General features: G+C 39.7%; 1 protein-coding gene across 1 annotated transcript; it reads right to left on the bottom strand.

Moving 5' to 3' along the window:
• Positions 1-9,432: 9,432 nt before the first annotated feature.
• LOC141116039 (olfactory receptor 5V1-like) lies at positions 9,433-10,362 on the bottom strand. Its single transcript, XM_073608528.1, has one exon. The coding sequence runs from the start codon at positions 10,360-10,362 to the stop codon at positions 9,433-9,435; it is 930 nt and encodes a 309-aa protein (XP_073464629.1).
• Between the last annotated feature and the right edge of the window lie 1,019 nt (positions 10,363-11,381).

Raw genomic sequence — 11,381 nt, 5'->3', positions numbered from 1 at the left:
ATAGAAGTGAAAAGATGTACTACAATCAATCCTGCCAGCTTTTTCCTAGAGAGAGAAGACTTAGAAGAGGAGGGTGACCACATATGCTTAAAACTTATGGAAGAAGAAATGCAGCAAATCTCCCCAGTAAAGGACACTCCTCTTGAAAATTCTGATCCTGTTTGCAGAGGGTTCACCCCTGTACAAAGATGGAGTCCCAAGAATGGCATATGCAGTGACAACAATGGAAGAAGGTATTGAGACCAATCTACTCCCTTCATCACTTTCAGCATAGGTTGCTAAAGTGGTAGCACTCACAAGAGCCTGTGAGACCACAAAGGATCAAACAGCCAACATCTACATTGATAGCAAGTATGCTTTCGAAGTAGTCCATGATTATGGACCCATATGGAAGAACAGAGGATTCATAACTGCTGCAGGAGAACCAATTCAAAACTGGAAATATGTTCAAGAACTTTTTGAAGCAGTCACCCTCCCAAAAGGAAGTAGCCATCCTGAAGGTCAAGGCACATACTGGAGAACAAACCATGGAAGAAAAAGGAAACCAGTTGGCTAATCATACTGCCAGGAAGACTGTGGAAACACCAATGGAAGCAATCATGACCCTAATCACAGATTTTGCAAAGGAATAAGAAGAATCCCGTAACAGATTGAAGAAAAGGAAGAGAACAAATACAGAACGTGAAGGAACTGATTAAGAGATTACAAGAATCTGCACCCGATGATTAGAATAAAATCATGTAAAGGGACAGAGCAAGGAAGGATCAAGATGGACATTTGTGCAAGGAATATGTGTCCCACCTCAAACGGAGAAGATGATCATGCAACTAGCCCATGGCCCGAGTCATGTAGGCCCTAAGGCAATGGAGAGAAACATAAACAATGCTGGTTGGTTTATTCAGTACTCTAGAAACGCATGTCAAGACTTTGAGGGATGCATAATTTGTGCTAAAAATAACCAAGGAAAACCGACCAGAGTAACACAAAGATATTTGGCCAAGCCACTTTTCCTTTTCCAAAGACTTCAGATTGATTACATCCAATTGCCCAAATCAGGCCAATATCAATATGTTTTGGTGTGCGTAGACATGTTTTCAAGCTGAATAGAAGCCTGTCCGGTGGCTAAAGCAAATGCCAAGACAAGAGCAAAGAAGCTACTTTCTGAAATAATATGCCACTTTGAAGTCCCTGAAACCATAGAGAGTGACAGAGGAACACATTTCACTGGACAGATCATACAAATTATATGCAAGGACTTGGCAATTGCGCAGGCCTTCCATGCCCTTATAATCCTCGGAGTTCAGGGTGAAGTAGAATCAAACGGTATTTCTATATACCTGTTTTCATTTACTTAACTGCTTAAAACCTCCTGTCTTGACTGTCCTTAAAAATCGTTCCTCAAAGATACTTCATAGTTAATAAATACATGAAAACGAATATCTCCACATTGCTACAGCAAACATGAAAAAATCCTTCAAGCTCGGTATGCAATGCCGGTAAAATGTCCCAACATTCAACATCCCCTTTAAATCTCAGACAACTCAGACTGTCACTTCCTGTTTTTAACCACTTCAATACCAGGCACTTAGATACCTTCCCGCCCAGGCCAATTTTCAGCTTTCAGCGCTGTCGCAATTTGAATGACAATTGCGCGGTCATGCTACACTGTACCCAAACAAATTTTTTTATCATTTTGTTTCCACAAATGGAGCTTTCTTTTGGTGGTATTTGATCACCTCTGCGATTTTTATTTTTTGCGCAACAAATAAAAAAAGACAGAAAATTTTGAAAAAAACAAGTTTTTCTTTGTTTCTGTTAAAATTTTTTGTAAATAAGTATGTTTTCTTCTTCAATGACGGGCACTGATATGGCTGCACTGACGGGCACTGATACGGTGGCACTGATGGGCACCGATGAGGTGGCACTGGTATGTGGCACTGATGGGCACTCATAGATGGCACCGATGGGCACTCATAGGAGGCATAGATGGGTACTCGTAGGTGGCATTGATTGGTACTTATGGGTCGCACTGATGGGTACTTATGGGTGGCACTGATAGGTGGCACGGATGGGCATTGATGGGCACTGATAGGTGGGCACTGATGGGCACTGATGGGCACAGATGGGCACTGACAGGTGGCACTGATGGGCACTGACAGGTGGAACTGATGACACTGATTGGTGGCATTGCTGGGCAGAACTGAAATATAATGGTGCCAATCAGTGCCCATTTGTAGGCACTGATTGGCACAGATTGGGCACATGTGGATGGCCATGGGGTACATACCTGGCCATCCACATGTTGCCCCCTTCCCTGGTGGTCCTAGTAGCATCCCTGGTGGACCAGTGTGGTCATCTGAGGGGGGCTGTGCTGATAAACAATCAGCGCAGACCCCCCCTGCCAGGAGAGCCACCGATCGGCTCTTCTCTACTCGCGTCTGTCAGACGCGAGTGAGGAAAAGCCGATCAACTGCTCTTCCTATTGTCATCGTGATCAGTCGTGATTGGACACGGCTGATCACGTGGTAAAGAGCCTCTGCCGGAGGCTCTTTACCAAGATCGGTGGAGTGGTGTGTCAGGCTGACACATCGCTCCACCGATCGCCGCGATGCGCGCCCCCGCGGGAGCGCGGCGGCATGTTATCGTGCTGGATGTCATATGACGCCCAGTCAGGATAACGGAACCACCGCCCGGCCATTAATCTGCTATAGGCTGGGCGGGAAGTGGTAAAAGCACTATTTTTTTCTGCATGTCATTTCTTTAAAACTGCTCTGAAATCAGCATGTACGATGGAAACTTTCATTACTAAATAACTCCTCTCTCTCTTCACCTTCAAACTTAACTTACCTTCCCCTCAACAATGTAGGATGTTTTTATTAAAAAAACCTTTAAACTACTCACTTACTAATCTCATCCCACCCGTAGGGCGTTCTCCGAACACTCCCTTACCTTACACAAACCCCCTTCCAACTAACACATTCCTTCACAAGCTTCAAAAATACCATTCTCTTTACCTTCAAAGAGTCATCAAACATGTTTAAACATGTATCTAAACATGTTCTTCAAACAATTACACATCTTGCAAACAAATTAAGCACTTATAATTCTTAAGCTCTATAACCAAAATACTAGCTAAGGGAAGGGGAGAAGCCACATTATTCAATATAACAGTACTCACCACTTCCACGATACCTAAACCTAACAAGGGAAACTTACTTCACTTAAAATTAATTTGCCCCTCTTTGGACATCATATACAACAGTGAAAACAGGGGTACAGGGCTGCCTTACCCCTTACAGCCCCATATCCCACACAACAGATATCTTATACTTTTATGTTGCAAATGCGATAGACAAGAAAAGCCAGATAGAGCAAAAGTTTGTGGGTCCCGGTAGTAATTGCCTTATTACATCCTTATCTTATTCTCCTTTACCAAAAAGGAGCTTAATATTACGTTTTAAAACTTCTTACAGACTTACCTAAAGCCAGGGGCTTCCCAGAAGCCACACTACATTTTAAACTTCTTAAAAGGTTTACCTAAAGCCAGGCTTCCCAAAAGCCACTTCTCAACAGGCATGGTCCATCTCACACTTCTCTTTTTTTTTTTTTTTTTTTAAAGACTAAGGTTTTATCAGAGCTGAGGCAAGAATAACCTTACCACAGGTGAGCCTTACCTAAAGTCAGTCCTAAATCCAAAAATCTCAGCAGTGCCTCCAAACTGAAGTGGAATCAAATGGTATTTCTATATAACTGACAAGACCAGCTAGGTATAATCACGGCAATTACCACACTCACAAGACCACTCTCAGTACTGAGGAGACAGCTTCTTGATGAACACAAAAGAGATGACTGCAAAGTCTAAATGTTCAAAGCTATCTGATTTAATCCGGGGCGTTATACAATATATATACGTTATTACCAACAAATCATTGCATAGAACATGAGAGTGATTTGATACAGAGGTGTACATTTCACATCATTACATATCATTAATTATGCCATCTGCTTTCATGACTCATAGTCATGGGTCCTGCTTCCCTGTTTTATGTCTCATGTCTCATTACACAGGAAAAGGCCCAGACATCTCTTACCACAAAAGCTTTATATAGAAAGATGCTGCTGTAAGCTATATTTTCCTATATGTGTGCTTTATAGAGAACCTGTTATTAACTAGTTGACTTTCACTAGAGTCTGAATATACAAGTTAAAATATATGGATCCAAAATGGAGTCACCTCTGCTCAGTCATATAACTACACAGGGAAGGTAGAAAAATATAGTAGAATCATTAAAGACAGGCTAGCTAAATGAATGCAGGAAAAGGGAAGACGAGTCAGTAAAGAAACAATGGCCAGAACTGTTGCCTCTGGTTCTTTACAGCATCAGGACTACCCTACTTATAAGTCAGAGAACTTGAGCCCTTATGAGATTTTGTTTTCTGGGCCCACCTAAGACAGGGTTGTTTTTTTTCACATTAGACTGCTGTAATGTATAATGATTTTTGTTTTTTATGTATTTGTCTAATACAAGCAATTAACTGTGATGCACACGCTTGTTTTTGATTCAATTCCAGATCCAGATCAAGTAACTGGAAAACATGATTTACAGCCAGGTGATTGGGTCCTAGTAAAAGAACATGTGAAACTATCTTTGGGACCAAAGTTTGAAGGACCCTTCCAAGTGCTCCTGACAACTGCTACAGCTGTAAAGTGACGTGGATACACGCCAGCCATTGCAAGAAAGTACAGCTAATTTCAAAAGATGAGTAAACTACTGTTATGCATTTGCTTGATCTTAGCAGTCAAGGCTATAGAGGAAGATCACCTGTACAAATTACACATGCTAACAGGCATAAGGAGTAATTTGAGTAATTGCTAGATATGTTCACATGGGCCAGACAGTTAAAAAAAAAAAAAAAAGGTACACACCTAGTACCCATTTACTTCCATGCTGAGTTTAAGCATTTGCAAGGCTGCCCAAAAACTAGTATGACCAGAATATCACAAATGTTCTATTATTGTGAAAATACATTTAATGCTAAATATAACTTAAGGCCTTTGGGAATATCCCCTTGTTTAGTAAGGGAAAGAGGTATACAATGTGACATTATGATAGGAAATATGACAAACTCAGATTACACTTTGTTTAGAAATGGTAAATTTTCATGGATTCAACAGATTTTATTTTTGTCCTCATAGGAATCAACGTTATAGGACTGCTTGTTTATTTTTTCAGGTGTGCTAAATGTGAAATACAAAAGATTACTACAATGACAGTTAGAACTGAGAAAGATAAACCCAAGGAAGAGATAGCATGTTATCAGTCAGATTCGTATTATGCCAAGATGGGTGATATGAATGAGTAAAGATATGTATCCACATACACCCTAAGAAGAACTTTGCTCCACTTAGATGTGAAGTAGTACTGTGAACTCTCTGTTATCATACTAGGTAGGGAAGATATGTTAGTGACCCCTCCATAGGGGTCAAGAGGAGGGAAATGAGAACCCAAAAAGCTGCTCAAAATGACTTCCTTATCAAAACCAGTCTGAACTGACCAAATACTGCTGAAATCTATTTTTTTGCCAGTCACATGATGTATACACCCATTTAACTGTTCCCTTGCTACTAAGAAGATATGGACATTGATTGGACTAAACTATACGATCACACCTATATCACGCCTAGAATACACTTAACACACACTCATATTTTATGCATATTCATATGTAAAAAATTGTATAACCTGTAGATGTAAGCTCAGAAACACATTTTCACTTTTACTCGCTTATAGTAGCCGAGAACTGTTGTATATCTCTACTGCAGTGAATAAAAATGCACCTATCTGGATCTACTATCTCATCTGAATGTCTTGTTTTGGAGACTCCCAAACTGGATTTAATACTACCAAGAGGACTACAGCAACTCAGTTGCAAGAATTTATGACAAAGGGTGGTCATTGTGTGCATGTGACAACAATATTACAAATTCTCAAATGTGGTTTGTATTGGAGGGTTGCAAGAAAAAAGCCACTCCTCAAGAAAGGCCACCTGCAGTCACAACTGAGCTTTGCCAAAACACACCTTGAAGATTCTGAGGCCACATAGAAAACGGTGTCCTGGTCAGATGAGACTGAAATTGAATTATTTGGCCTCAACACCAAACGATATGTCTGGCGGAAATCCAATACAGTTCACCATCCAAATAACACCATTCCTACAGTAAAGCATGGAAGTGGTAATATCCTGTTTTGGGGGTGTTTCTCTGCAGCAGGGACTGGAGCACTTGTCAGGATAGAAGGAAAAATGGATGGGGCAAAATACCATCAAATTCTTGAGGAAAATCTGCTGCCATCTGCCAGAAAGTTGTCAATGGGAAGAAGGTTTACCTTCCAACGTGACAATGACCCAAAGCACACAGCAAAAATGACCACATAGTGGTTGAAGGAGAAAAGGGTGAATGTCCTTGCATGGCCTAATCAGAGCCCAGACTTCAACCCAATTGAAAATCTGTGGAATGACTTAAAGACTGCAGTCCACAAATGATCACCATCAAATTTAACTGAATTTGAGCAGTTCTGAAAAGAAGAGTGGGGAAATATTGCAAAGTCTAGATATGCAAAGTTAGTAGACATATCCCAACAGACTAAAGGCTGTACTTAAAGCAAAAGGTGGTTCAGCAAAATACTGACACAAGGGGGCGATCCTTTTTCCAATTTCAAATTTTTTTCTGACATGTTGGTGTTATATCTTTCACTTGGATGTTATAAGTTGTACTGAGTAACTACAGCTGAACAAAACAAAAACTGTCTGTCTTAATTTCAGACTGCAAAGCTAACAAGTGATTATTTTAAAGGTGGGGGTGATTCGTTTCTATATCCACTGTATATAAAAAAAAAGGAGTGAGAGAGAAATTTAGATTGGATTGTAACAAGATTTTATTCCATACGTATAATAAAAAATGAAGTTAAATTTTACATATAAAATGCATTTAAACTTTCATATTTTTGGATAATAAAGTAGTATGGAAACGGTTGTTGCATTATTGTTACTTTGAGAGCAAGTCTATTCAATATTTCAGGATTTGGCAGGTAATCAGTGTTGAAAATGAATGGGAATGGTAAAGATTCAAGAGCTGCTCTGTATTCTCACTGATGAGATTGTGGTTTAAACATTACATCATTGTATGGTCAATGTAAAGCCATGAGCTGTGCCAGTAACAGTTGTGCAGTGATGTTTAAATAGAGCTAATGTTGTATAAAAGTAAGTAGAGCCTCCTGACCAGCAAGCAACCTGGTAGAGACAGAAGGGACATATTTGTAAATTTTACCTTTTGGGTCTATGACATCACTTCTAGAGCTACATTTGAATCTTGGGAACCTCTGTCTTTACACTACCTCAAGGTTATTGGATTTATGATCCTGCTTAAAGTGTATGTAAGTTGATCTGCTTTAGTTGGTGGTGTTTCAGTGTGGAGGTGTTCAGTCTTATTTGGGTCGTCCCTTGCTATAACGCAAACATCAAATTTAAATCTAAACATTTTGTCACAGACTTGCAAATTTTGTATAAATGAGGATGGCGCGGTGTGCAACAAGACTTCCCTGATGACAGGGGACTGTCCTTAAGCCCCAATACTATTTGAAAGCTTTGTTTCAGTTTTTTTATTATTGTTATACAGGATTTATATAGCACTAACAGTTTGAGCAGTGCTTTACAATATAAAGAGAAACAATACAGCAACAATACAATTCAATACAAGAGGGTTAGGAGGGCCCTGCTCCTGCGAGCTTACAATCTAGTAGGGAGGGGCTGGTGAAAAAAAAGATAGTAACTGTGAGAAATGAATTGATGGGAGAAGTAGAAGATTCAGGTGTTAGCTGAAGGCAGGGTAGATCTCCCTGAATAGATTAGTTTTCAGGGACAGAGTAGGAGATAGCCGGACAGATTGGGGTAGTGATTACCAAAGGATGGGAGAGGCTCTGGAGAAGTCCTGGAGACAAGCATGAGAGGAGGAGACAAGAGAGCAGGGCGTCTTGGGAGAAGTGGAGAGGACGGTTTGGGTGATATTTGGAGAGAAGATTGGTGATGTAGCTCGAGGCAGAGTTGTAGATGGCTTTGCATGTTATTGTTAGTGTTTTGACTTTTATTCGTCGGGCAATGAGAAGCCAGTGGAGGGATTGGCATAGAGGGGTGGTGGACATTGAACGGTTGGTAAGGTGGATGAGTCTGGCAGTAGCATTCATGATAGACTGAAGAGGGCATAGCCTGCAAAGAGGTAGGCCAATGGGGAGGGAGTTACAATAGTCAAGGCGAGAGATAACAAGGAAATGAATAGGTTGCTTAGTGGTTTCAAAAGTTAAAAAAGGACGTATTTTTGAGTTGTTACAGAGGTAATGTCTGCAACATTTGGACAATGATTGGATTTGGAGGATTACACCTAGCGCCCTGACATTAAGGGAGTGAATGATGGTTGTATTATTGATCTTGATGGAGAAGTCAGGGTAAGGGGCACAGGCCGGAGGAAATAATATGAGCTAAGTTTTGGAAAGATTGAGTTTAAGGAAGTGATGTGACATCCATTCTGATATGTCAGTTAGTAAGTTAGTAATGCTGAGGAGACTGAAGGAGTGAGGTGAGGAGTGGAGAGATAGATTTGTGTTGTCAGCATAGAGATGGTACTGGAAGCCATGGGAGTTTATCAACCAAGGGAGGAGGTGTAAATGGAGAAGAGGAGGGGTCTGAGGACAGAACCTTGGGGGGGACCTACAGAAAAAGCAAGTGGAGAGGAGGTGACAGAGTCAAGGTAACACTGAAGGAGCACTGTGATAGGTAGGAGGAGAACCAGGAGAGAGCAGAGTCTTGAAGGCCAAGAGAGTGGAGTTTTTTGAGGAGGGGATGGTCAACAGTATCAGTAGTATAAGTATGGAGTAGTAGCCACTGGTTTTAGCAGTTAGTAGATCATTCATATTATGTTGATTATGAGTTAAAAGTTGTTATTTTCAAACACGAAGAACAGTGGCATAGCATTATTCACCTTTTCTGCACCTTAGAATACCACTCAGGGTGCTTTTGGCAACCCCTGGCAAATGAGTCCTCTCTATCAACCAGACTCTGTTTAGATATATTGGACCATAATAACCGAGTGTACCACGTCTTGCATCTTTTCCTTTGTTGCTGTAAAATGGTTCACTTTGCTTTGATTGCCTTCATGCCAACACACACAGACAACCATCCCTCATTTAGACCCCATACACACTATACAACTTCAGATTTCCTTTAAATTTACCAAAACCATGTAGTGCAAGGGCCTGCCCGATTGCATACAAATTGAAACTCTTAAGTTTTGACCTCCTATTATATTGTTTTGGTAAATTTGAAGAAAAAAATCTACAGAAAATTGTATAGTGTGTATCCAGCTTTACAAAGTATCATCTTTTATTTATACTCTCCCTTTGTGAATAAATATTTTCTACATCCATTTGTTAGAGCCCTTTTAACCTCACTGTTTCTAAGACTGTAGACAATGGGGTTCAGCAAAGGAGTGGCCACATTATATATAACTGAAACTAGTTTGTCACGCTCCAATGAGTAACTGGATTTGGGACGGACATAGGTGAAACTTCCAGTTCCATAAAATATGTTAACAATAATAAGATGAGATGCACAGGTTGAAAACATTTTTCGTCTCCCTACATTGGATGTATTTTTCAAAATAGTAAGAATTATGTATACATAAGAGATAAGGATATATGCAAGGGGTCCAAGTCCTACAAAAACTGCACTCACTCCAAAGAGTATAGCCTCATTTAGATAGGTATCAACACATGATAGCTTCAGCAAGGGTGGAATATCACAGAACAAATGGTTAATTTCATTGTCACAGAAAGGAAGGCGTATGATCAGGGTGGTATGGAGCATTGAGTGCAATAAGCTGCACAAGATTCCACCCAAAAGCAGTTTGTAACAGACTCCTCTCTTCATGATTATGCTATAGTGTAATGGACAACAGATCGCTGCATATCGGTCATAAGCCATGATAGCCAAAAGAAAGCACTCTGCCCCCTCCAAGAAGACCACCATATACAGCTGTAAAATACAGGCACTGAATGACAAATGGTTGTGATATGACACCAAAATAACTAACATTAGTGGCACTGTGGCAGAAATATAGCATATGTCAAGCATAGACAGATAACGTAAAAAAAAGTACATTGGGCTTTGTAAACTTGCATCCAGGTTTGTTACAATCATTATTAATAGGTTGCCAGATAAAGCCATTACATATATATTAAACATTAACCCAAATAGCAATAGGCGTTTTTCAGTCATTTCAGGAAATCCCAAAACAATAACTTCCCAAATCATACTTGTATTTGATTTTAACATTTTTTTCTTCTCTAGCTATCTGCAGAGAAAAACTGTAGAGAAGACTGGTAAAATAACAACATTGAATTAGTGAGTGGAAAGCATTCAAGAGGCAGCTGAAAAAGCTCTACAAACACTACACTATGAAAGATATTAAACACTAGTATACAGTACGTGCTCATAAAATAAAATACAAATTATTGTCTCCTTTCCTAAGCAGCTGAGTTGAATACTACATGGTTTATGTTTCACTATACTACCTTTTCACCAGCACCTTTGTTGATTACACCATATGTATACCTATGTTTGTGGTGTATGTACTTTATGTGTTATGTAGTGGTATGTGTTATGTAGTGGTATGTAGCTTGTACTACACTTGCAGGTTTACATTGTTTTGTTGGAGCTCAAGCAGTTATTGAACACTTCGTACTCATTTTAGCCATTTCTCATGGGTGTCTGAGAAAAAAACTAAAAAGTAACCTAATAAAACCAAGCTAGTTATCGTTCACAGTTCACACATTCAAAACCACCACAGGGCTAAATTCTACATGATGTGGGCTAGGTGTATTATTCAACCTAGCCCACAAGCTCATTGTCTTGGGTAAAGAAATATTGGCATAGCAGAGAGATGTGAGGGTCTTTCTATATACCTCCATTTCACAAATCCATTGGTTTGAAATCTCAGATGTGGTTGACCGGTGAATTCCAATGACTGTGCTAGATGTTCTTCACAGACTTTTATAAACCAAAGTTGTCAGAGGACCATGATTTTGACCATATACATGTTTGTCTTTTAGAGATCCTTGATTTCAACAAAAAAATTCTAAAAAATATAATTATAGTACCCCCGGTCTGCCTAGATTTTATTTCTTCTCATTAAAATTAAATTGCTTGAAGAAAATAAATAATCATTTAACAATAAGGCCATAATGCGATCAAAATGCACAATGCTCCACTGATAAAGAATAGTAAAATATACCAACGGTGGTCCTTTCAACAAATGCAAACAAATAATATTA

Source organism: Aquarana catesbeiana, linkage group LG01 (assembly GCF_042186555.1).
Source record: "Aquarana catesbeiana isolate 2022-GZ linkage group LG01, ASM4218655v1, whole genome shotgun sequence".
NCBI lineage: Eukaryota > Metazoa > Chordata > Amphibia > Anura > Ranidae > Aquarana > Aquarana catesbeiana.
This window is presented reverse-complemented; position numbering and strand designations above follow the sequence as displayed.

What these genes read in the sequence shown, in the direction of transcription:
- LOC141116039 (XM_073608528.1), bottom strand. Translation starts at nt 10,362, where the DNA reads ATGATTTGGGAAGTTATTGTTTTGGGATTTCCTGAAATGACTGAAAAA.